Source organism: Mandrillus leucophaeus, unplaced genomic scaffold, assembly GCF_000951045.1.
Source record: "Mandrillus leucophaeus isolate KB7577 unplaced genomic scaffold, Mleu.le_1.0 Scaffold1132, whole genome shotgun sequence".
Taxonomy (NCBI): Eukaryota; Metazoa; Chordata; class Mammalia; order Primates; family Cercopithecidae; genus Mandrillus; species Mandrillus leucophaeus.
In genome coordinates, this window is record NW_012099566.1 from 877,666 (window position 1) to 905,390 (window position 27,725).

The 27,725-nt window shown below is 34.7% G+C and overlaps 1 protein-coding gene across 2 annotated transcripts in view; it reads right to left on the minus strand.

Annotated features, from left to right (window-relative positions):
- Positions 1–27,725, minus strand: part of CFHR3 (complement factor H-related 3) — a 137,197-nt gene that overhangs the window by 99,297 nt on the left and 10,175 nt on the right. Inside the window, exons 5-14 of one of the 2 annotated variants that reach the window (XM_011995772.1) lie at positions 27,024–27,200; positions 19,851–20,027; positions 19,522–19,704; positions 19,235–19,414; positions 17,661–17,837; positions 10,508–10,690; positions 9,854–10,039; positions 6,678–6,851; positions 5,420–5,596; positions 3,852–4,028 (exon numbers count right to left, since the gene is read on the minus strand). The exons of the other annotated variant lie outside the window; for it this stretch is intronic. Coding sequence (XP_011851162.1) covers positions 3,852–4,028; positions 5,420–5,596; positions 6,678–6,851; positions 9,854–10,039; positions 10,508–10,690; positions 17,661–17,837; positions 19,235–19,414; positions 19,522–19,704; positions 19,851–20,027; positions 27,024–27,200 — 1,791 coding nt within the window. The remainder of the gene's footprint in view (positions 1–3,851; positions 4,029–5,419; positions 5,597–6,677; positions 6,852–9,853; positions 10,040–10,507; positions 10,691–17,660; positions 17,838–19,234; positions 19,415–19,521; positions 19,705–19,850; positions 20,028–27,023; positions 27,201–27,725) is intronic. 2 annotated transcript variants of the gene reach the window in all.

The window sequence follows — 27,725 nt, forward strand, 5'->3', positions numbered from 1 at the left end:
TATGCAGCCATAAAAAAGGATGAATTAGTGTCCTTTGTAGGGACATGGATGCAGCTGGAAACCATCATTCTCAGCAAACTATCGCAAGAACAGAAAACCAGGTACCGCATGTTCTCACTCATAGGTGGGAACTGAACAATGAGATCACTTGGACACAGGAATGGGAACATCACACACTGGGCCCTATTGTGGGGAGCGGGGAGGGGAGAGGGATAGCATTAGGAGACATACCTAATGTAAATGACGAGTTAATGGGTGCAGCACACCAACATGGCACATGTATACATATGTAACAAACCTGCAGGTTGTGCACATGTACCCTAGAACTTAAAGTATAATTAAAAAAAAATGAACATAAAACAATAACTATTATGCAAATATGTAAATTGTCATAGACTTTCAGGTTTTCAAGTAGAATGTTAAATGATGGTTCAGGAATTATTTCTCAAAACACTATCCAAACAGACTATGTAAAAACATCAGATTTATTTAAATAATGTTAAAATGGCAAAGGATGTAAAAATGAGGTATTATGTTTAATGTATGAAAATTACAGGTGTATTATCAATGATTCATTACATAAACTGCCATTTTAGGATCCCTGCATTTTAGAACTTATCATTGCTGCTTTTTTTGATTAAGATATTGCTCAAAGAGTACAAACTTTCAGCTATAATATGAATAAGAACTTGGAATCAAACATAGAGATCAAGCGATGTTTATAGCTAATAATACTGTATTTATTTTAAAATTGGTAAGAAAGATATTAAGTGTCCTCACCACCTTTACACACACACATACTCCCACACCCACCTACACACAATGATAACCACAGGTGATGAAGAATGTGCTAATTAATTTGATTGTGGTAATCATTGTATTATAAATATATCAATACAGCATATTCTCAAACATGAAAATATATTATTTTTATTTGTCAACTAAATGTTTTAAAATGAAATATAAATATACAGAGAAAATTTTCCCTTCTTTTTTTTTTTTTTTCTTTTTGAGATGGAGTCTCACTCTGCCGCCCAGGCTGGAGTGCAGTGGCAAGATCTTGGCTTACTGCAAGCTGAGCCACCCGGGTTCACGCCATTCTCCTGTCTCAGACTCCTGACTAGCTGGGACTACAGGCACCCACCACCACACCCGGATCTCTTTTTTGTATTTGTACTAGAGACAGGGTTTCACCATGTTAGCCAGGATGGTCTGGATCTCCTGATCTCGTGATCGGCCCGCCTCAGCCTCCCAAACTGCTGGGATTACAGGCCTGAGCCACCGTCCCTGCCGTAAAGAAAAATTTCTAAAGTTTGCTTTCTAACATAAATATTTGGTAGGCAAGCATTCAGCAGAATGGTTATACAATAATCTGTGATTATTTTGTTACAAACAGCGAAATATCAGACTCATCACACTGATTTTTCCAGGGTCCATGCGAATATTAAAGTACTTAAGTAAGCATTTTGGTGGTTCTGACCATTGTCCATTTCTACATGTTACTCGCTTGTTACCCTCAAGATGATACAAGTTCTGGCATTGATACTCAACTGATGAATCTGGAGCATATAGTGACAATGGGAATGAAGTAATGTCTCCGTTGTCAATAGGTGGAGGGGGCCCACACTTTCTTGTAGAATCTAAAAAACATCATTTCATCACTTGATTTATTGTGAGAGAAAATCAAACTATGAGTTCAAATAAGGTAAATACAAACACAACACTTTATATAATATCAACAGTTTTGTGATTTCTGGTGAAAGAAATGAATCCTGGAAGAAATTTTAACCCTTTAAACTGAAAGTAATATATTTAAGTTCTTTTCTCCTTAAGGAAAGAACACATACAACATTACCAAATATTGCTGCTTACAGTAGACCAGGATTAAGAAATGTCTTTCTGAATGAATATATGCTAAACATAGAAAACTATGACAGAGGAAGTATCTTATTTTGTATTCAACATTCTTTGGAGTAACACTAAAGGACAGAGGTTTTTAAATTGATAATGGTTTTTAAAAATCACTTAAGAATTACAAAATGAAAAAGCATGATAAAATTCTTTAAAAAATGAATATACTTAATAATACATTTGGATATGACAGACAAATAAATCCATGAACTGAACAAAGGGCAACACAGATTTCCTGCTCTGAAAATAGATTGAAAACAAAAAACTGAACTGAGACATTCAGAAAAATACAACAACAAATAATGCAGATGCAGAAAAAGAAGAGAAAGAATATTGGGCTGGAAAAAATGCATAAATAAAGTGATGCCTGAAAACCTCCTATTTTGGCCATAAGGCATAAACTTGTATTTAAGAAGTTGAGTGAACTCCAATGAGGATAAACACATTGGAATTTATACCAGTATATATTAAAAAAAAAAAAAAAACTACTTAAAAAAAGAAAAAAATATCTTGAAAGCAACTAGGCAAATCTACGCCTTTCCTCAAGGGGATCAACAATTCTAGTGATGGTGAGCTTTTCATCTATAACCATGTGGCACAGTTTTCAAGAGTTTCACTATCCTTTACAAGTAAAGGGGTAAATATAGACATTCTTAGAGACAAGGAAACCAGGAGAATTTTTCTCCAGTAGACCTATGCCTAAAGATTAACTAAAGGAATTCTTCAAATTAAAATATGATGATAAAAGTAAGAGCTTGAGACTTTAGGATACTGAAAAAATAGAATAATATAATGAATAAAAAGAGGAGTCAATATAACAGGATATCTTTTTCTTCATACGTTTTTTCCATTATGTTTGATGTTTGAAGCAAATGAGTTTAATATGGTGCTCAATGTATGTACAGAAAATATCAATGGCATTTATACATAAAATGTGGAGAGTATAAATGGAGCTACATGAAAATACGGTTTTTATATTCCAATTGAAGATTTTAATGTCAGTACCAGTAGACAGTAATATTTTATTATATGTATATAGTATTAGCTAGAGCAACAACTTTTTAAAAAGAGGAGAAAAGCTATACAAAGAGATACAATAGAAAACAATACACAATACATATGAATCAAAATTAATCTCCTTAATAATTATCCTCATACGGAACAGAGGAATAGGGAAATAGGACCGAAACTGAGAGGAAACAGACAGAAACAAATAAATGCCAGAGGCGTAAGTCTTATATATCAATAATTATTTTAAGTGTAAATGGTCCAAGGGCATCAATTAACATGCCATGAAAGGATGAATGGATATATAAACAATATTCAGCTACATGCTGTCTACAAAAACTCACTTCAATATAAAATATAAGTAGAGTCTAAGTAAAATAGTGAAAAAAAAAGAAAAACATTAATTTTAAAAAATAAAAGTGGGTAAGATACAATCTCCTTTGTTGGCTTTCCTTGCTTCATGTCTACATATTAGAATGACCCAGGACTATGTGCTCAGACTTCTTTTTATAAACACAGTCAGTCACACGCCTTGAAATAAAATCCATATACTGAAGATGCCCACATTTATATCACAATCTATGATCTCTCTTCAACTGCCTATTCCATATCTTAGAATGCACAACACTTATTGCTGTCAAATGCACATAGTGTATCTTTATAACACGTATTCCTGAGAACGAACTCAGTGTTGTAATGCTCAACATACTTATTTTTCGGGTACCGACTCTTTTAATTTGACCGAATCTTTCCCGAAAATATACAGTTTTACTTGTGTTCTGTTCACAAGAAGAATTGAATTATAAGCACCATCAATCATTTTATTTGCATTTGAAAAATCTACTCATAAAAAATACTTCATTTTACTGAAATCAACATATTTTAACCTTGCTATACTCCCCCAAAATATTAAAGGAAATATAATAATCTACCTTTGCATTGAGGTGGTTCTGTCCAGTTTCCGTTTACACACATCACTTCTTCATCCCCAAACATTTCATAAGGGTTCCTACATTCATAACGTACTCTCTCACCAGATGCATATTTACTCATCTGTCTCGACACTATATGAGCGTTTTGTACTGTGGGTGGATTCGCACAGGAAGTGTCTGAATAGAAAAAAAAAGTGGTTCCCCCTCGTGTTCATTTTGAGTAGCAAATCAACCAATACAATTACAAATATATTTCAAGATGAATTTAAAATAAACAGAAAATCTCTTATCAAATATTTTGTTGATTTTAATAAATTTAAATGTAGTATTGAGGAAAAGACATAAAACTATTTTTTGTAAGGTACAAGCTTTGATGTTTTAAATTTCTTCTTCATCCTTCTCTGGAACACTGATAGACCATTTTTTTTTTTCCTTCTGAAAGCCTGTGTAAATGAATGTTTTCCTGGGTATCTCTCTTTGAGTTTGAGTAGAAAAAACATTACCATTTCTATTTATTTAACATTAATTTATAAAATGCAAAAGTCAGCATAAATAGATTATGGGATATCGGATTGTGCTTTGCAATCATCCTGCTTATACATTTTAGCCTCTTAAAAATAAACACAAATAGACATTTTCTTAGCGAATAAGCAAAGAATTAAAAACACATTTTGAAAATGACCCAAGTTAAAAGAGAGGAAGGATGGTTAATCAAAAGATCCAAATTGGAGATGTGGAAAAATAAAAGAAAATAAGTCTACAATAATAAAAATAACTTCAGATAATTTAATTGCCAATGAATAAGGATACTATGCTGAACAATGCAAAATTCATCAGAGAGTTTCACGTCCATGTGTAGTAATAACAGGCTATAGCAGTGCTTCTCACACAGAAGTGTGCATAGAATTCCCTGGAGGGGTTGGTAAAACAGTTTCAGGGTTCTATTTCGAGACTTTTGATACCATATGTCTAGAATGAGCTTATGGGATTTTACTTTCATTTCAAACAATCTCCAAGAAGATGATGATGCCACCGGTTTAGCAACCACACTTTGAGAATTACTGAGCTAAGATTAATCATCTAATATTCAGTTTCATCTTTTTATTTTTAGGCATATGCCCACTTTGTTCTGCCCTAAAAACTTAATTTATGTCCGTTTTAATGATGTTAGAGACAATTCTTTATTTTATTGCCTAAGACAGTCTATATAAATAAATTGTACTTATATATTTATTTATTTATTGGAGATTTAATCTCACTCTGACACCCTGGGTGGAGTGTAGTGGCACAATCTTGGCCCACTTCAATCTTCATCTCCCTGCTTCAAGTGATTCTCCTGCCTCAGCCTCCCAAGTAGCTGGGACTTCAGATGCATGTCACCATGCCCCGCAATTTTTTTGTATTTTTAGTAGAGACGGGTTTTCACTATGTTGGCCAGGCCGGTCTGGAACTCCTGACCTGAAGTGATCTGCCCCCCTTGACCTCCCAAAGTGTTGGGATTACAGGCATGAGCCACTGGACCAGGCCCATGCATTATATAAATAAATTTTAAGAATTCATCAAAGTACCTCTGCATGTTGGCCTTCCTGTCCATCTGCTATTAATGCATGTTACAGTACTGGGTCCATCCATTTTGTAATATGTTGCACAAGTGTAAGTCACCTGCTCACCCAACTTATATGAATCCTTCTTCTCTCCCATGGGTATGGCATTTTCAAAGCTTGGTAAACTGAGACAATCTGTTTCTGAAATAGGAAAAATATGTATTTGTTCAGCAAATCTTTAAAAACAGGTTACGTACAATGCATGTAATGTATTCTAAAATAGAGATATATAGAATCAATGAATACTGTACAACATTTTGCTTATAACTTGAGGAAATATATTGGCCATTTTCTCTTAATTATATTAAATTCTTCTAAATCTATTAAAAATACAAAATAGGAATGATATTAGAAGCCTCAAGAGATATTGGTAGCCATAGTACTTGAGATTACACATTTTTTTGTTCACATTATTTTTTTTCCATACTTGCCACCTGATATGGTTAGGCTTTATGTCCCCACCCAAATCTCATCTTGAATTATAATCCCCAGATGTTGAGAGAGAGACCTGGTGGGAGGGGATTGGATCATGGTGGCAGTTTCCCACACGCTGTTCTCATAACAGTGAGTGAGTTCTCACAGGATCGATGGTTTAATAAGTGTTTGGAAGTTCCTCCTTCGCTCACTCCTCTCTCTCCTGCCACCTTGTGAAGAAGGTGCCTGCTTCCCCTTCAGTGGTAATTGTAAGTTTCATGACATCTCCTCAACCATGCAAAACTGTGACCAATTAAAATTTTTTCTCTTATAAATTACCCAGTCTCAGGAAGTTCTTTACGGCAGTGTGAGAACAGAATAATACACCAATTATGTGTGTATTGTATGTATTATTTTCAAATGTTTTGCTCCTGTCAAATATGAAATATTTATAATAATTTCGTAAATATTTTAGAAAATATAGGGAAATTGTTGATAAACTGACAGAAAATTGAATAATGATGAGATTGATGAGTAGAGGCAATTGTGCCCTAAGAACGGAGATGAGAAGTCTGAGACTATACATCAGAGGATGCTTAAAGTTCACACAAGATGATGTGAAAATGAACCAATTTGGCTTATAAAGTCAAATGTTTTAATTATTAGAGTTATAATTTTCCACAACAATCCAGAATACTCAAGAAAACCTTATGAAATTCTAGAGTCACTGTTTTCTTCTTATTGGTAAGATGTACACTTTGAATGAAGAATATTTATCGTATATATAATAAAATTCAATACACCATACTTATGCATGATGGAGGGCGAGACCATTTTTCTCCTAAGCATTTTGCAATTGCAGGCCCATCAATTCCAAAACCTTCAGAACATTTGTACGTAACTTCTTCTCCATACTGATAACTGTCCGACGTGTGAGCTACAACACCATGAGAAATCTCAGGTGGAGATTTACAAGGAAGGCCTAAAAAAAAAAAAAAAGAATGAATTCAGGTTTCACTAACTCAGAAATTTAATTTTATGTGCCTGTTTTTATATTGAGTGGTTACATTTGATAAGAAACAACACCGGAGCTACCATGATGTTGCAGAGAAGTATACAAATATTTCCTAAAACCAGCCTTCTGGTGTCTGTCTATCTATCCGACTGTCACCAACTGAGGAAGGACTTGAAACTAAAAATAGCAATACATTTAAGAAAAGGATCATCAATGCCTCGGTAGGGAATGCCTCTGTAAACTTACTCGTGATAATAAGATACACATTTATGGTTAACAATCCAGATAAAACATAATATATTGTAGGAAATCAGAAGGAGCATTGTAGGAAGAATGTAAAAGAAGTTTTAAAACATAATGACAAAGCAAACATGACAACTTGCAGAACAGGTTTGGCTATGTCCACACCCAAATTTCATCTTGAATTGCAGTTACTATAATCCTCATGCGCTGTGGGAGGGACCTGATGGGAGTAAAGTGAATCACTGGGGCGATTAATCCCTCTGCTGCTGTTCTCATGATTGTGAGTGAGTTCTCATGAAATCTGATGGTTTTATAAGGGGCTTTTCTGTCTTTGCTTTTCTCTGCACTTTGCTTTGCATTTTTTCTTCCTGCCATGATATGAAGAAGGACATGTTTGCTCACCCTTCCATCATAGTTGTAACTTTCCCGAGGCCTCTCCAGCATTATGGAACTGTGAGTCAATTAAACCTCCTTCCTTTATAAATTATGCAGTCTTGGGCAGTTCTTTATAGCAGTATGAAAACAAACTAACACAGTAAATTGGTACCACAGAGAGTTGGGTGCTGCTGTAAAGATAACCAGAAATGTGGAAGCCTCTTTGGGACTGGGTAAAAGGCACAGGTTAGAACAGTTTGTATGGGTCAGAAGAAGACAGGAAAATGTGAAAAAGTTTGGAACTTCCTAGGGATTTGGAGGGCTCAGAAGACAAGAAGATATGGGAAAGTTTGGCAGTTCCTACAGACTTGTTGAATGGTTTTGACCAAAATGCTTAGTGATATGGACAATGAAGTCCATGATGAGGTGGTCTCAGATGAAGATGAGGAACTTGTTGGAAACTAGAGTAAAGGTCACTTCTGCTATGGAAAGAGATTGGTGGCATAGTGGTCCTGCCCTACAGATCTGCAGAACTTTGAACTTGAGAGAGATGATTTAGGGTATCTGGCACAATAAATTTCTAAGTGGCAAAGAGCTCAAGAGGAATCAAAGCATAAAAGTTTGGAAAATTTGCAGACTGATAATGCAATAGAAAAGAAAACCTCATTTTCTGGGGAGAAATTCAAGCCTGCTGCAGAAATTTGCAAAAATAATGAGCTAAAAGTTAATCACCAAGACAATGGTGATGTCTCCAGGGCATGTCAAAGGTCTTCATGATACTTCTCCCATCACAGGCCCAGAAGCCCAGTAGGAATAAATGCTTTCATAGAATAGGCCCAGGGTCCCACTGCTCTATGCAGTCTCAGGACATGATATCCTGTATCCCAGTTGCTTCAGCTCCGTTTGTGGCTTAAAGGGGCCAACATACAGCTTGGTCTGTTGCTTCAGAGTGTGAAAACACCAAGCCTTGCTGGGAGTTACACGTGGTCTTGGGCCTGTGGGTGCATAGCAGTTAAGAATTGAGGTTTGGGAACCTCCGCCTAGATTGCAGAAGATATATGGAAATGCCTGGATGTCCAGGCGGAAGTTTGCTGCAGGGTGGAGCCCACATGGAGAACCTCTGCTAGGACATTGAGTGAGGGAAATGTGGGGTCAGAGTCCTCACACAGAGTCTCCACTGGGGCACTGCCTTGTGGATCTGTGAGAACAGGGCCACAGTACTTAAAACCCCAGCATGGTAGATCTATTGATAGCTTGCACCATGTTCTTGGAAATGCCACAGGCACTCAATGCTAGTCCAAGAAAGCAGCCGGGAAGGGGACAAAGCCACGGGGACAGATTCTGCCCAAGGCGGTGGGAGCCCACCCCGTGCATCAATTAGCATGACCTGAATGTGAGACATGGAATCAAAGGAGATAATTTTGGAACTTTAAGTTTTAATGACTGCCCTATTAAATTTTGGACTTCCATCAGGCATGTAGCCACTTTGTTTGGGTCACTTCCTCCCTTTTAGAATGGGAGCATTTACCCAATGCCTGTATCCCCATTGTATCTAGGAAATGACCAACTTGCTTTTGATTTTACAGACTCATAAGCAGAGAGGATTTGCCTTGTCTCAGATGAGACTTTGGACATGAACTTTTGAGTTAATGCTGGAATAAGTTAAGATTTTGGGGACTGTTGGGAAGGCATGATTATGTTTTGAAATATGAGGATGTGAGAATTGGGATAGGCCATGGTAGAATGCTATGGTTTGTCTGTGTCCTCAATTAAGTCTCTTGTTGAATTGTAGTTCCCATAATCCCCATGTTTCATGAGAGGGACACAGTGGGTGGTCATTGAATAATGGGGGCAGTTATCCCCATGCTTCTGTTCTTGTGACGGTGAGTGAGTTCTCATGAGATCAAATGGTTTTATAAGGGGCTTTTCCTTTTTTGCTCAGCAATTATCCTTCCTGTCATCATGTGTTTGCTTCTCCTTTCACAAGGATTGTAAGTTTTCTAAGACCCCCCAAGTCATGCAGAACTGTGAGCCAATTATACCTTTTTCCTTTATAAATTACCCAGGCAGTTCTTTATATCATCATGAGAACGAACTAATATGGATATGTTTAATTTCACTAGATATTATTTTTTAAATGCCAGAATAAAAAATGATTCTATCATGAACAAAATAAAATTAACAGGAGTAAAATAGATTCAATCATGCAAAAAGTATTTTAATGGTATAACATATAAATAATTTTATATATGCAGCAATCTGAATTATTCTGTCCCCTCACTTTGATAAGAAGAGATTGTTTTTAGTGAATTCTACCATAAACAGAAATTGAGTATTCGTATTGTCCTAACCTTCACAATGAGGTGGAGAACTCCATTTTCCCATGTAGCATGTTATTTCATTTTCTTTAGATAGCCTGAAACCATCTTCACAAGTATAACTCAATTTAGTTCCATGTGCATAATTTTCTTGTGAAGACCCGGATGAAATAATGCTTCCATGTTCTACATGAGGTGGCTGTGTACATGGAATCTTTTCTAAATGAAGAACAAAAATCAAAGGGTCAAGAACAAACAAAATATTTAGACTGAAATATAAAGCTAAATACTACTTTGGATTTTAAAGTGAGTACACTTTGAACAAATAAAATTATTTAAAAACTAAAACATATTAGAAACTTACAAAGATATATTCCTCTACCATATCTATGTTACCATCCTCTTGTTCAATAATCCTCTTCAGTCATGTCCTATTCATCATGATGATTAAAATATACATGAATTGAAAAGTTACATGACATTTACATAATATTCCAAAGATTTGGGCTGTATTTCATCCAAAAAACTGAAAGAGTGGTTATTGATTAATGAGCCTACATCCTAATTTATTGTGTCAGGATAAAGGAGTAGATACAGAGAAAAAACTTCTCCCTTGGTTACACAAAGCACAAGAGAGTATTAACTTCATTTGAAAGAATTAAGTAAAACAAGTTATACGTTACTGACCAACACAGCGTGGTATTGACTGCCATCTTCCATCTTTGCACATCATTTCTTCTCCTTCCTGAATCAGATAATCTTCTTGGCAAAGAACAGACACTTTTTCTCCATCTCGATAATTCAATGTGGTTTTCATAGTCCAAGAATTGGGAATCTGAGGTGGAGGTGGGCATAACTGTATTTGTGCCACTAAAAATTATTGAAAATATTAAAAATATGATTAATATTAAAATAAAAATTTAAATATTTAAATATTAAAATTAGGCTTTTTGATTAAAAATCGTAATTTCTATGATGAAAATAGAATAGAGTATTCAATAACTATGTTTCATAAATTATTACATCTTAATTGTGATGTTCTATGTATACATATGCTATACCTTTCAACTGTGTAACAGTTACATTAAACGATAAAATTTTTGGCTTGTATTCTCAGATTTTCTTGTAGTTTTTTCGTATATTCTTTGTATAATAAATTTTGCGTAATTTATGTATTATTGATTTTAATTATTTTGAACCTTTAGAATGTTTAACGGTATTACACACTCTTAATTACGTGCAATAATAAAAATTGATATCTATGATCAAATTCATTAGAATTGGATTAAAACCCTCACAAAATTTTCTGTCAATAGAATCTAACTAGCCAGAAGTAGAATTACATTTAGTTAATAATCAATTTGGTACTGACACTTGACCAATATAAGCATTAAATATATTCACTAGTAATTTATCGTGTGCTATTTAAAGCTTGAAACTCCCCTAGAGCTTTTATTTACTAGCTAACCTATACTGTTTAGGCATATTTAAATGGATGGTATGCACCCAGTTTAATGCATTGCACAGCCTGTTATATATAGTTTATATATATACTAATATATATAATCACATATAAAGTTATATAATCACATATAAAGACACCTTTGCAAACTCACAGCTGAGCTCTTGTTAAATTGCGATACATCAGAAATATCTTATTTTTTCATCATATGAAAATGAAGCATGTCCTGTTTGACACTGATGGAGGAGTTTAGAAGCATCTAGGAGCATTCAGCCCTCTATAATCCCTTGATTTGCTTCCTCCTATCACAGTGTATGCTCTACCTCACCTAACGCTTTGTGCAAGCATACTCTAGGAAACCATGGCAATGATTTCAAGTGTCTGACATTTTGTTATCAATTCAGGGAGACGTTTGGGTGAATAAAACTTTACTAAAGGTTATTTATTGATAACTTCAAGTTTTCTTTTTCTGCCTACGATAATTAAAGTATTTCATATTTTATCAAAAGTATTTTGACGTATTTCTATTTTTCAATATTTTAACATGTTTTTAGCCTTCTTGTCAATTTATTTTTCTTAAGACAAATGAGCAACTATTTATGCTTGAATGATAATTTCCTTCTGTTTTTGTTAGGTGTATGTTCCTGTCTACCTTCTTGATTGTAGTACTTGTTACTTTTATTTTTTTTTCTTCTAATGCACGTTGTGATGTCAAATACATCTCTGTTAAAGCTGTATCTCATTGATTTCAATGTGTACTGCAATCATTATTACTCATTTTAAAAGTATTTTCTGATAGTAAGTAATTGAGAAAGAGATTGTTTATTGAACAAATTTGTGACACAGCCAAATATATTTAAAGAACATTCTGATCCAGTATAGCCTAATTCTACATTAAGTGTGTATGCACATTTTTATTTGTAAATAATACCATCAGCAAGGTAGACTACGTGCTATGCAATTAAAACACTGAGTGTTTCAAAACATTGCAATTTTCCCAGTATTCTTTGACAAAAGAATTAAATTACAAACCTGCAAAAATAGGTTATCTAGAACAAATCAAATATTTGGAAATTAAGCAATAGATATCTATATAAATGATCATCAACAAACAAACCACAAGGCAAGTGAGAAAATATTTCAAATAAAATAAAAATAAATCTCTCTCTCTCTCTCTCTCTGTCTCCCCACACACAGAGCATAAACACACACACACACACACACACACACACACACACATGTAACATTTTGGGACACAGCTAAAGCAGTGCTCAAAATGTTGGTGCTTTAAAGTTTTATGTTTTCAAAGTGTCATAGTTTATGACCATGTTTTCGTTTTCCACCTTAAGACTGAGAGAAGTGAAATTAAAATTGAAGTCATCAGAAGGAAGAAAACAATAAAGTCAGTGAAGAAGAGAAAACAGACAAAGAAAAATAGAAAAGGGAGAAAGCTGCAAAGCTAAAATTAGTAAAATATAAGAAATCTAAAAAAATAGAGAGCAAATGGAGAAAATTTAAAGGTATTATAATTGGTTTTTGAAAATATTAATAAAATTGGGAAAAAAGTAAAACAATGATCAAGACTTTTAAAAAATGATTAATATTGAGGGTGAAAGAGGGCAGTGACATCAGCAAGATGGCAGTATAGGAAGCCACAACTCGCTGTTGCCCTGGCAAGCACACTGATTCAATGATGATATTGGAAACAATTCCCTTTGTGAGAAATTTAGAAACCAGTGCAAAGCCTCTTGCAACCCCCTAAAGTAAACAGAAACCAATATATTTTGGCTGCTTCTCCCTCAGAGAGGAAAAGTAAGCGTGAACTATGTGTTTATCATGCTAGTGTTTTGGGGAGCATCTTGAAGTACTGGTTTCTCTCTTGCTTGTGTAGGAGCACTTAACGATACCTGTAATATTCTAGTTTCCTGGGAGTAAAATAAAGAGTTAGGCATGGGGTGATGTCAGCAACATGGCAGGAGTGGAAGCTCCTGACTCTTCTTCCACCCAAGAATGTCCTAAACAAACATCTATTCATGAATGAACTCCTTCTGAAAGAAAGTCGGAGACCAACAAAGGGACTCCTACTCACCAGGCAAGGAAGAAAACATTCACATTGAACAAGTAAGAAAAGTTGCCACACACTGGAGCATGGACCCCAGTCTTGTGCACTGCACCATCCAATTAGAAAAGGAATCTCAAAAATCCAATTTCTCGTTGTGGAGAGGAGTCTTTGGATCTCACATAAAACATCCAAAGTTTAAGATTTCGTGTGCTTTGGCTCTTAATTCACTAATTTTGGAAGCAGAGGAGATTAGACACATGAGAGTCTCTCTAGATCACAGGAGAAAATGTGGTTTGATACAGGTGCTGAAGAGCTTCCAGAAACTTCACTCCCTAATAGCAGTTCAGAGAATGGGCTGAAAAAACACAGACCCCTGTTCCTCCGAAGAAAGAGTTTTATGAATATTCTTCCTGTGGCTACTTGGAGGTCTAAATTCTAAAAAACTTGCAGTCTGGATTCTAACGAACTCGCATCGGGCACTTCTCTAGCCGGTTCTAGTGGCTCACCCCAGTGACAAATCCAGGGACACTGATTGCTCTTTCAACTAGTTTGTCCACACAAATTTGAGTGTCCTAACTTTTATAACTTTCATTCAGGGACTATATCGTAAAACTCTTGGATCTGGGAGTAGAGGGCACAAAATATATCCGGAGTCTATCTAGACCACACACAAAAAAATGGCAGTTTTATATGGGTGTGTAAGCACTTCCAGGAGCTTCATTGCCCAAGAGCAGTGGAGAGAAAGTGTGTTTAAAATGCAGTTCCATGGTTATCCCCAAAAAGGTTTATGTCTCCATCAAGTGCTGCAACTTTTACTTACATCCAAAAGGACTCTATCCAAAAACTCTAAATTCTTACAGCAGAAGATACTGGAAATATACCAGTCTCCCTAGATCATAAAGCAAATAGGTGGTCTTAAAATGGTATGTAAAAACTGCAGGCGCAACGCCAAATTGGAGCAGTGCAGAAAAGGCAAATAAAAAGTGAATGGTTATATAAAATGTAATTTCCACAAGATTGTCAGTGGATTACTCAACAGAAACTTTGCAGGACATAAGGAAGTGGATTGATGTACTCAAAGTTCTGAAAGAAAATAGCTGCCAACCAATAATTCTAGATTCCACTATTCTGTCTTAAAAACAAAGGAGTGATAAAGGCTTTCTGAGATTAAAAAAGGCTGAGAGAGCATAAGGACACTTTTCTGCCTTACAAGAAATGCTAAGGGAGTTCTTGAAGGTGAAAGAAGAGGATGCTAATTAGTAACAAGAAGGTGTTAAAGTATGAAACTTACTAGTAAAAGTAAGTACAATATGAAATTCAAACACTCTAATACTTCAATGGTGATGGGTAAATATAGCTAGGCAAATAAAGGTTAAAAGGCAAAGCTACTAAGAACAACTGAAGCTACAAACTTTGTTAAGAGATATGAATTATAGAAAGATGTAAAGTGTATCATCAAAAACAGAAAACATGAGAGGGGCAGAGTAAAATTTAGAGATTTGATATGTAATCAAAATTCAGTTTCTATCAAATTAAAATAGACTTTTGTAAGATATGTTATCCAAGCCTAAGGATAATAAAGCAAAGCCTCTAAAAGATACACAAAAGATTAAAGAAGAAATCCTAAGCATATGACTACAGAAAGACACCAAAGTATAAATAAAGCAAGCAAGAGAGAAAGAAACAAATGGTTTAAAAATCAACCAGAACATAATTAACAAATTGCCACTATAAATCCTTACCTATCAAAATTACTTTATATGGAAATGGAATCTATTCTACAGTCAAAAAGCCTAGAATGAATAAATTAAAGATTAATACTCAATTATAAATTGCTTACAATTGACTTACTTCACTGTAAGGTACATTCATAGATTGCAGTGAAAGAATGGAAAAAAATTTATAAAAATAAAAACTAAAAGAGGGCAGGGGTAGTTATATTTATTTCAGACAAAATAGACTTAAGGGAAAAACTGTACAAAGGGACAAAGAAGGTTACTATATAATGATATCAGGGTCAATTTGTCAAGATAATACAACTATTGTAAAGATATGTATACACTCAACATCAGAGCAACTAAATATATAAAGGAAACATTTAGGAATTTGAATGGAGATGTGGACTGCAAGACAGTAATAGTAGGGGATATCAATGTTTTACTTTCAACATTTAGAGAGAGCATCCAGACAGAATATCAACAAGGAAACATTAAACTTGAATAATAATTTATACCAAATAGATTGTACAGACATATAAAGAACATACTACTTAAAAACAACATACAATATTTTCTTCTCAAATGCACACAGAACATTCTCCAGAACATGTCATATGTTAGACCATAAAACAAGTCTTATCAAATTCAAGAAGACTGAAATCATATCAAGTATCTTTTCTGACAACAATGGTATGCAAGGAGAAATCAAAAAAGGAGGAATTAGGGAAATGTTAAAATTAGGTGAAAATTAAACAATACACTCTGAAGCAATAATGTGGTCCAAAAATTTAAAGAAATTTAAAAATATCTTGAGAAAAAGGAAGATGGAAACGAAACACAGCAAAACTTATGGGATGCAGCAAAAGTACTTCTAAGATGGACATTTATAGGAACAAATGCCTATATCAAGAAAGTGGGAAAAACTCAAATAAACAATCTAGTAGTACACCTCAAAGAAGCAGAAAAACATGAACAAATTAATCTCAAAATTAGTAGAAGGATAGAAATCATAAAGCAAAAGTAAGAAAAATGAGCTCCAAAAGCAGTACAAAATATCAATGAAAGAATTGTTTTTATAAGATAATCAAAATTGACAAAGCTTCAACAAGAATAACTGAAAACAGAGAGATACAGTTTAAAGAAACACCATCAGAGATGAAAAAGGAGACATTACAACTGAGACCACAAAAATATAAATAATAATGAGAGACCATTACTAGCAATTATATACCAACAAATTGAAATAACTTAGAAGAAATGGATAAATTCCAAGACACACACAGCCTACTAAGATTAACTCAGAGGAAATGGAAAAATCTTAACAGACTAATCCTAAAGAGAGATTACATCAGTAATAAAATGTCTCCCATCAAAGAAAATCCAGGACCTGATGGCTTCATTGCTGAATTCTACCAAACATTTTAAAAAGAGCTAGTAACTATTTTCTAAAGTGACTCCAAACTTGGAAGAGGAGATCATTTTTCTAACTCATTGTAGTGGCCCAGCATTACTCTGAAACCAAAACCAGGCAAGGACACAACACAAAAAGAAAACCACAGGCAAACTCCCCTGATGAACACAGGTACAAAAAAAATTCAACATTATATTAGCAAAACAAATCCCACAGCACATTAAAAAGAGCATTTGCTATGAACAAATGGGTTTAATCCAAGGAATGTAAAGGTGGTTTAACATAGGCAAATTAGTAAACGTGCTGCATCACATTAACAGAAAGGACAATAACCATACGATCATTTCAATAAACCTAAGTAGAAGTTAGGTAAAATATAAATATAAATATTTTTAAAACTTCAAGAAAAAACTGTAGAACATGTACACTTCACTGCATGTATACATTATTTGCTTCTTTAAGGACCCTAAACATATTGAAATGTTGACAGTAGATTAGTTTTTGTATCGGTTGTCAATGCTTTCTGTATATCCTAGACTGAGAGACATTGGTAAAAATATTGAGGCTAGTGAGGCAACGAACGCAACTGGAGAGCAAAATACATGTATCGAATGTGGGAAGACTGGAATAAACCCTACACTATTTAAGTGAAACTGTAGGTGTCAATATGACTAACTTTTCAAAATAGATAAACAATAAATTAATAGATAAACAGATGACTAGATAGATGGACAGATAGATGAATAGATGGTTACGTAGATGAATAGACAGATTGATTAAATAAATGAATAGATAGAAATAGATACAGATACATACACATATACACACAAACAGATACATAGTGGTTATTGGAATAGACAGAGGTATAGGCACTGGAACATTTGTTGACAAGAAAAGGAATGGGAAGTACTGGTCCTCCAACAGTAATGACGACATGGAATGCCTGAATGTTAATTTAAAAAACCAATGAGTTTATGTGTTTTTTTTTCCTTTTAATAGTAAAGGTAAGTAATTGACATGGCACAGTGAGTAGTAAGAAACAATGCTTCCGTTAGTTTCTAAATTACCTTCATGGTTCAGGAGCATTTGTAATAATAAATGGCTAAAGTTTTAAAAGACAAAAATGTATGTATTATTCCTCCAAATGAGAAATAGAATACATTTCTGAAAACAAAATAAGAACTTACTTGAGCAGGTCACTTCTGGATCCCACTTTCCATTTATGCAGACTGTGTGTATGTGTTCTTTTTTTCCTCTACATCTGTACCTTATGTTAGAATTATGATTGAATTCCTTCTTGTTTGTTAAATTTCCCTCAATTACAATTAAATTTGATGAGTTGCACTTCTTAAGTTGATCTGTTGCTATAAAATAAATATATTTTATGAAAATTCAAATTACATGAATCAAACCGTTACATAAACATAGCTAAAACTTAATAGTATAAGCATAGTAAAATTATGATTTATCATTATAAATTTCACCAACCAAGTTATTCCTGATCACATTGCCTCAAAATGCTATTATGTAAAAATATAGGCCCTGTATTCGGTTGCTGAAATGTCAAGAGAGAATATCTATCATAAGACATTTTGTACTTCGGTAAATATAAAATATCATTGACTATTTCATTGGATGAACAAGTGGGATTGGACATTTAGGACGCCTACCATGCAGGACCCAGGAAAACTTTAGGCAATAGCTCAGTTTTAGAGGAAAGGGAATGAGGGTCCCCAAGATCCATCCAGTTAGTCATCAAAGAGTCAAGATGATATTAAAGACTTGTACATCTCAAATCACACTGTAAGTGAATCACCTTGGCTTCTTGCTGATCAGGACATGAGACTTACAGTGTGAAGTCCACCAATGAGATTTACGTCCTGACTCAGTCCCTGACTACCTCATGTCACTTAGCTATATCACTGACATAGAGGGCCTGTGGCCCACCAACCCTCCAGCACATTAACTTATTTTGGCTGATATGGAATAAACTGAAAAATTACTGCTTTTGGAAGCTTTAAGAGAGAAAAGAATCCTATGGGAGAGTAGTAAGTATTTTGTTAACTTTGTTTCTTTGCTTTGCAGTGTCAAAAAGGAATACCACATAACAATGATACTTTTATTTTATATAAAACAGTTATAATTTCTCAGTAATAGTACTCATATTTAATCATATGACAATTTTTTAATATTTTAATTTTTTAAAGAAAGAGTCTTACTCTGTCGCCCAGGCTGGAATGCACAATAAAGCTCACTGCCATCTCGAACTCCTGGCCTTAAGCAATCATCCCTCCTCAGCCTCCTGAGTAGCTGGATTACAGGCATGCACTACCACACCTAACTAATTACACAAATTTTTTTTATAGAGATGGGCTTTTGCTATATTGCCCGCACCACTCTCTAGCTCTTGGCCTCAAGCATTCTTCTTGCCTTGGCCTCCCAAAGTGTTGGGAGTATAGCGTGAGCAACCAACCTGGCCTCACATGACAATTTTATAAGTAAAATGTTGCTTCATGCTTTTAAATATAAACAATACTGATATCAGAGGCAGAAAGAGTCATAAAATTACATTGCTAACTTTATTTTTTCTCTCTAGACACACGTTGAATTATAAACAATATGAAAAAGATTGGTTTCATTATATTGAAGACTGGACATTTTGAGCCATATCTGTAAATTTCAAAAATTCAGTTGCTAATATTGTTTTTACAATAAAAATATTAAACTTTATTAAATGTTGATTTAAGAAATGTATTCTCACCCACACACTGAGGAAGTTGGGTCCATACTCCATGAATACACGTAATTGATCTGTGCCCAATCATTGTAAATGATTCTGAGCAAGTGAACTCCACCGAATCTCCATAGTAATAAGGAGGGGAAGAAAGCTCGGAATAGCCGTGTTCAAGTTCAGGTATATCTCCACAGGTACTCTCCTCCTCTATGTAAATTTTACAAAAAAGTTTATTGTGAAAACATGATTTATGTGCTTTAGATACAAAATACAAAAGTTTTGACAAGTTTAAATATTAATATTTTATACATTACCGATACACACTGGCAAAGTTGTCCACGCTCCATCAACACATTGAATTTTATTAGGTCCCTTCATTAGAAACTTAGGATTGCAATAATATTCCACCACTTCACTGTGTCCATATCCTTCTTTTGTTTTTACCTTAACATTCCCATTGAGGAGCTCAGGAGGTGGACCACACGACTGTACTTGCTCTATAGTAGAAATACTATGTAAATAATGGTTAAGTTGACTTAATTCATTAGATTACAGATGATGGAAGCCCAAACAAAATTAAGAAAAAAAAAATTGGTATTAAAGTTTTAATTCTTATTTCAGTAATTTTAAGATAAACATTCACCTTTACATATTGGGAGGTCAGGGGACAATCCAAAGTAGTAGCACTGAACTGAATTAGGTCCAACTCTTGTAAATCCTGGTTTGCAGGAGAATTTCAACACCTCTCCAACTTTATACTCATCTTTCTTGGGATCAGGAACTAAGTGTACATCTATTTTTGGAAGTTCACATTCTCTTTCTGAAAAAAGGTAAAATAATTTCATGAGAATATACGATTAATCATTGCCAAAGTAAATTTTACATGTGCCACAATAAAATGAAGTTTATATTGGGTCATACATACAGAGGCGCATCAGATAAACATTTTCCCTGTAAAGAATGCTACATACTGTGTTTTATATGCTGTTGAAATTGAAATTGAACTCTACAAGAAATGTTACGGTATTGAAATGTATGTGTTCTAAAAATTGATCTGTAAATTCAACTTGTTTACAATGAATCTAGTTTTAATCACTGATATTTATGAAATTTAATATTATTTCTTTTATTCAGAACATGAAATTACTCTCTCATATTAAAAAAGACTAATACTACAATTTTAAAATTGGATACATAGCCCAGAATTGGGGCTTTTTAAAAACAAGATGAGTGATGAAGGAGTTTGAACATCAGTTCTCCTCAGAAAGAACAACCAAAGTTACAGGAAAATGATCATAACTTGAAAAATGTCAAAGAGAGGGTGCAGGAACGTGGTAGAGAAATCATGGAGAGAAGCCAAAGCACAGAAAAAGACAGAAGCAAGAGTCTGCAAAGGTTGACTAGGATCCTGTGGGACTTCATAGACAGTGTAGGTAGGAGTCTTTTGGGCTCCCTGCAGCTCACTGTGTGGATCCAAGCTGTCAGAGAGCTCCTCTGCCCTTGTGAACCCAGACACTGGTATGAGTGGAGATTTGGATACTTCCTGAGGGCATTACCCCAACTACTAGCTTGAACAGGGTCATTTGATTTCCCTCAGACCTGAGTTACAGTGGTAGGTTTCATGCCTGCAGTGCACTGACACGGGGACTGTTTCTTACCCAGGAACCTCAGCCCTCTATCCTCATAACACCAGAGCTGTACAGACATTCCCTGGCACCTGCTTGGATGTGGCAGTCACCCATAGCTGGCTGGACGCATGGGAGCTACAGCATTCCCAGTAGTTTAACCATCAGGGAGCAGTATTCCTAATGGGAAGGAAGGGAGAGTGCAGTGCAACAAAGGGACGGCCCTTGTGACAAAGAAGACTGTGGCATTCACTTTCCTGTGTGCAAGAGTAACCAGCTTCTTGTGGGATGAAAGTGACTACACTACTTCCAGCAGACACACAGGCATTGTGCTTGGCTCTGCAAGGGAAGCGTATAGATCCATCCCACGAGCCAGGTGACCCCAGTGCTTGAGCACAGATGTAGAGAGGGGCACATCTCCCCTGCACCCAATTCTGTGGACACAGCTGTGGTCACTTGCAAAGGAGACTGATGCAGACACACTAGAGGACAGACATTCTAGGGGTGTTAGGGTTGGCTGCATCCCCAGTGGTGATGTGCCCAATGGAGCCAGGCCTGCAAGAAAGACAAGGCCCCTCCCCCTCTTTACACAGAACAGCAGTGTTCCTGTAGGAGGGAGGAGGAGAACTGAAAAGCTGTGTGTTTTGGGCTGAGCGAGGCTGTTCCACGTAGAAGACATTTTGACAGGGAACTGCAGGGCAAACGCCTTCCATAGCTGTTATCTACATTGCAGCCTGGAGAAAGAAAGTGGTGCCTGTCTAACCTGAGTGTACTGGGCACTCGGACTGGGGTGTGACAGGTAAGTGGATCAGGTTCTTGCTTGCCCAGGCTGTGCAGTAGGGGCAACTACCTCCCACACTGCAGACACCTAGGAGCATCTCACCAGGGTCTTTCCCTGACACCCCTGTCAGGGCTGGTGCTTGTGCTTATCCTTGTAGCACCTAAGGGTGAACTTAGTGGTTCAGATCCACCCAGTTTGACCCCACCTCCTCAGACCACTGTACATTTCACAGATCAGTCCATTGTTTGGGGCAACAGAGTGTTTCTCCCATAAACAAGGACAAGCATATACTCATCTAATTCTGCTGCAGCTGGCTCTTACCTGTCCGTGCCACTTACTGTCCTGGATGTTGAACTGCACACCCCAATGCAAATTCTGCTGACACTAGGGTATGATGCTGGAGAACAAGGTTAGTTTTCTGTGAAGTCCTCCATACCAACCCTTCAGGAAGCAGTAAGTCTTGTCATACACTCAGTACATAACGACTATAACCAGTAATTAAGAAAGCCATCATGTAAAAGTTATCTCTAACCAAACGACGAACACAGTCTTTTAGCCCTGAAAGAACCCAGAACCTAAACCAAATAACCCTATACAACATACATCATAGTACATCCTCCAAGGGAAAATAATCCTGTCTATGGAAAACTACACTCAAAATTAATAGGAAGAGATAGTTCATCTGGATGAGAAGAAACGACTGAAACATTTCTGGAAGTATGATAAAACAGAGTATTACAACACTCCCAAACGATCATACTAACTCTTCAGCAATGAGTCCTAACCAAAATAAAATATTTGAAATACCAGACAAAGAATTTAAAATATTTATTTTAAAGTAGCTCAATAGAGTCCAAGAGAAAGTTGAAAAACAACACAAGCAAATTAGAATAAAAACACTCCAAACATGAATGAAAAATGTACTAAAACGTTTTTAAAAAGCAAATAGAACTTATGAAAATGAAAAATTCATTGAAGAATTACAAAATAAGTTTGAAAGACTTAATTATAGGTTACACCAAGCAGAACAACTTGCTCTCAGAGCTTGAAGACAGGTCTTTCAAATTAACCCTGTCAGACAAAAATAAAGAACAAATAATTTTTTTTAACGTATACTTTTTAAAATTATATTAAAATCAGGCAATGGTCTGACAATAAAAAGGCTGCTTATGGAATACTGTTATGTTAAACCTCACTTACAGAATGTTAAATCCTTAGAACTAAGGTTTTTCCCCCAAGAAAAAGATCAATGGAAACATCAATTGCTTTTCAGACTTGATAGTTGCTGCTTCAAAAGGTGGTTTTACACAAATACTAAATTTAAAAAAAAAAAAAAAAACTTTAGTACACAATGAATTGGGTGAAACAATTCAGATTCAGAAAGCAAAATCCTGCATATTGTTACTTGTAAGTGGGAGCTAAATAATGTGTACATATGGAAAGAGGGTTCTGAGTAATAGACATTAGAGACTCAGAAAGGTGGCAGGATAGCAGGAGGGTGAGGAATAAGAAATTACTTAATTGCCGCTATGTTCACTATTTGGGTGACGAATACACTAAAAGTACAGACTTCACTGCTGTGCAATATATCCATGCAACAAAACTGAATTTGGACCCTCTAAACATATAAAACATAGAAATCAAAATTTTAAAAAAGAAATGAGCACACCATCAAACACCATGGAAATATCTTAAGAAGTTAAATTTATAATACAACTAGAGAGAATCCTGAGAATAATGATGATATAATATCTGTTATTCCAAAGTCAAAGACACCTTTATTTAACTGAAACTAAACAACCTTCAAATAATTCCCGGTCTCGTCATGTTTCTAATTCTTGGTGATTGACATATACATCACAAGAAGGTAAATTACCATCAAAGATTTATTAGTGAAGATGTATGTCCTAAGAAATTAATTAAAATTGGTATTTTGTTAATGTAATCAAGGAAGCAAAACCTAAAATAACATTTCTAATATATTTTATGTTAGAAAAAATGTAAAAATCACATAATTAATATATTACAAATAAAGAAAACAAATTAAGATATATTTTCAGAATCATATGGAAAGGCAAATTCTAGGTGTCCTGAATATTTATTTTAACATACAACAATTTTAGTATCTCTACCATTTATATCAATGTTTAATAAATTTGATAATTATCCTGATTCAAATAAGTATAAAATTATCCCTTACATGTTTATAATTTTTAAAAATTAGCAACATCACCAAATATTATTCAAACAATTATTTTTCTTATTTGGAATCCTTCTTTCTTGCTAACTTAGGAAAGTAAAATCTAGAATTCATAAATTAGAATCATACTAAAAAGAAAGTTCATCACATCATAATTTCAAGTATTAATACATAATTACAAAATTACATTTAAAACTACTCTTAAAAGAGATGTCACAAAATAATAACTACAGAAATTTGCTTTTGTATGTGTTTTAATATTAAGTTTTGAAGATTATTTGAGAAACTGACACTTGAATGAGAATCACTGGGATTTCTCTCCTAAAAATCTTCTACATAGCAACTCTTTTATTTCTATGTGTGTTTCTTTACATATTTTGTGCTAATTTTATATAAATTCTTTCTGTAATCATATTGTGAATAGCATTGCCTTAAAAAGAAAAGTTAAGATCTTGATTATTGGGTATTATTCAGTTGCTGTATTTATATGGAGGTAATAACTTAGGAAACGTGATTTAGAGAAGAATGTGAATGGACACTCCCTGAATTAGAAATATTTTTCTTCATCTAAAACTTAAAAGCCTAAGTCCTAGTACTGGATATGTGAAACGTTAGTATGAGTTTTTCACTCTGAGGTATATACTCCTTGAAGATTGTAAATCTTGTTTAGCTTAAGTGCTCTGTAATAACAATTCTGTGGAAACCATTCCCCAAAGAAGAGACCTCCCTGGACAGTTGAAATATGAATAAAATCTCTGGATAGGTAGACATGTGCTTGTGTTTTCACCCTTTTCTACTGTCCTATGATAGGTGTTTACAACATCTGGAATGAATCAAATTTAACTGGACCTTTGACACTGCCTTTCATCTACAATTTACTCATTCTCTTTCTCAGCTGTGACTATTTGAAAACTTTTCTATACTACCTAGTACTCTTCCTCCTCCTTTGCCCACACACTATTCAATCTCAGATGACCATGTCTCATACTTCAAAACAGAATCCATCAGCTTCTACCATTTTCCATCCTTACTGCTCATTTTCCTTCCCATCTCCTGTCACAAAGTTGTAAGCAGTTCTGTTGCCACCTGTCACAAAGTTGTAAGCAGTCCTGTTGCCACCGGTCACAAAGTTGTAAGCAGTTCTGTTGCCACCAAAGCACAATACCTCCACAGTAGCTCTGAAACCCTTCCCCTCGCATTTTCTCAGGGCAACTGTGTAAGTCATGTGTTCAGTATTTACAGCTTCCCTCTTTGCTATATCTGCTCTGGTGTCTTCCATCTTTTTTTTTTTATTTTCCCTTCAGTGCAGAACTTTCCTCAAGCAATATTCTGAATTTCCTATTTGATGCACAGCCAGAATCTTGAAACAGTTATGTCCACAGTCTGCATTAAATGTCTTGCTCATTATTTTTATTGGCAGATTTTATGTAGGGTCTGTCTCTTCTACTCTATTAAAAACCATTTTTGTTGCACTTGTCATTGGCCTCTACCTTGCCAAATCCATCAAACTTTGCGAACTGAACATAATAACTAAATTGCAAATATTTATCATGTCAATAATGATAATAATGTAATTAAATTACAATTTCTTTGACTTTACCATATAAGGCACTATGGCAATACATGTTTAAAAATATTTTAGTCTGCTAACCAAAACAATCCTTTGAAATATTAGAATTGTTTGTAAATATTGTGACATTTTACCAATAAGAGTCAACAAAGCTTCAAATAGACTTGCTGTGTTGGCCAAAGATACAGGCTTAACAAGTAGTGGAATTAGAATTCAGACACGATAACTTTTTAAGCAATCTGTTACAATCCCTTTTCATTAATAATTTCCTTACTTTTATGTCTATGGCAACATTCTAGATTTTTTCTTCTGTTTCTCTGGTTACTCCTTTTTTTTTTCATTTTATTTACTATCTCTTCCTCTTCTGCCTTATATCTAAATGTTGTAATGTTTCAGAGCTGCGTCTTGAGCTCTTCGCTCTTTTCATTCTTTAGTCTTATCCAATTTAGTGTCATCATTTATATGATGATACTCCGAAATGCATATCTCCTCACTAGATGCATATCCAACTCCACAGTTCACTTATCCAGTTTTGATTTTCCATTGGCAACTGAACCATAATGTGACCAAGTCAAAAGTTGCAACAGCCCTCTCAAAAAGCTTTCTCTCCAGTCAGTACAATTTTCCAAAATGGTATTCCCATTTACCTACATATTTGTGAGAAAACAATTAAAAACAAACATGTGAGTCCCTTGATCTCACTCTTTTTCACAGCCAAGATTTAGTAACATCACCTGTACTCTCCACCACCAAAATGTTTTCCAAATCAGCCTTCCACTCTGCACCTCCTCTATCATCACTCGCTCTCAGTCCCCACACTTTCTCACCCTACCTGGACTCATTGTGTCGCCTCTTGCCTACAAAAAGTACAGCATCCTGGAAAACAATTCAACAAAACTAGAAATCAAATTATACCATTCCTTTTCTTAAAACTCTTTTATGGGCTTTCATCAGTCATAAAATGAATCCAAATGATAGGATGCCCTGAATTGATCTGGACAATTGTTTCCTTGCCTCCCATCTAGCCTCTGCAAGCTAGACTCTGCTTTACCACCTTGATATACATTGTTTTGTTTTTACAGCTTTGCACATATTTTTCTTTGCCTTGGAACACTCTATATATACTTGTTTTTCCCACAGAGTTGATCCTTCTTCTAACCCTGAAAAATAGATGGCTGATTAGGAAACATAAATGAGATTCATGTAATAGTTCTCAGAACTTGTCAAAGTTAGAAAATAAAAAACTACACTCAGAAAGTACAGAAATTAACACAAAAGACAGAAGATGTAAAGCAGACGTTAAAAAACAAATTAGCTGAGGAAGTTGTAACAAAGCATAATTTTGGTAATGAGTGCTAGGTTCTAAATAGTTTGAAAGCTTTTATTTAGGGTAACAAAAGCAATTGCACTATAGTCACAAATCTGGAAGGTAGGTGGCCCATAGGAAACATTAATTTAATGCATTATTTTAGAGATATTTTCAAAACCCTCCTTCTTTTCCCAGTTTATGTCAAATCATGAGATACCTTGATTTTAATCAACATTCCTTAAGAATTTCTCTATATAATTCAAATTTTTAAAATTGGAACACAGATTTATTTTCATTTTGAAAAATGAATTTCTGAAAAACCAGTACTTACCATAACATATGGGTAAATCAGACCAACCATTGTCACCACACACTATGGAGCCAGTGGTGCTTCCAGTATTGCTTTCATAACCATCATGGCATTCATAATCCAATATGTCATTCAGCTTAAACCATGTGATGCTACTTTTAGCTCTGGCATTCTTAAATACTGGCATATCACAAGATTCTAGTGCATAAAAAATTTAGAATATTATTTCTAATGTCATGTAATAAACAACCTGAATATTTCCCATTCTAAGAAGAAAAAATAAGTACTGTAAAAAAATAAGACTGGAGAGAATTTATTACTCGAAAATAGTTGCAAAAAGTGAAAGTATATGTTTCTACACAGCATGTTTTTCATTGTGGAAGCCCCAAATCTATTTTAAGAGCATTTTTCTTAGTTCATTTATACAAAAGCACTTTTGACAATGCTAGTAATAAAATAGGCCACTACAGGTGTACATTATTTTTTTAAAGAAAATCATAACAGCATTTTGTAAATTAAGAGTCCAGGCTACTTTGTATTTGAGATGTATGTAAAAAGGAAAAAAAATGATTGAAAAGATGAATTCCTTTGTTATACAAGACATTTTCTCTTTCATAATAAGAAAACCTTAAAAGAAAATTAATAAAAATTTAGTATGAATTTTTTATGATAACATTTTTGTAAACTAGACCTCATATTAAGCATAGACATTAAAAAAAGAAA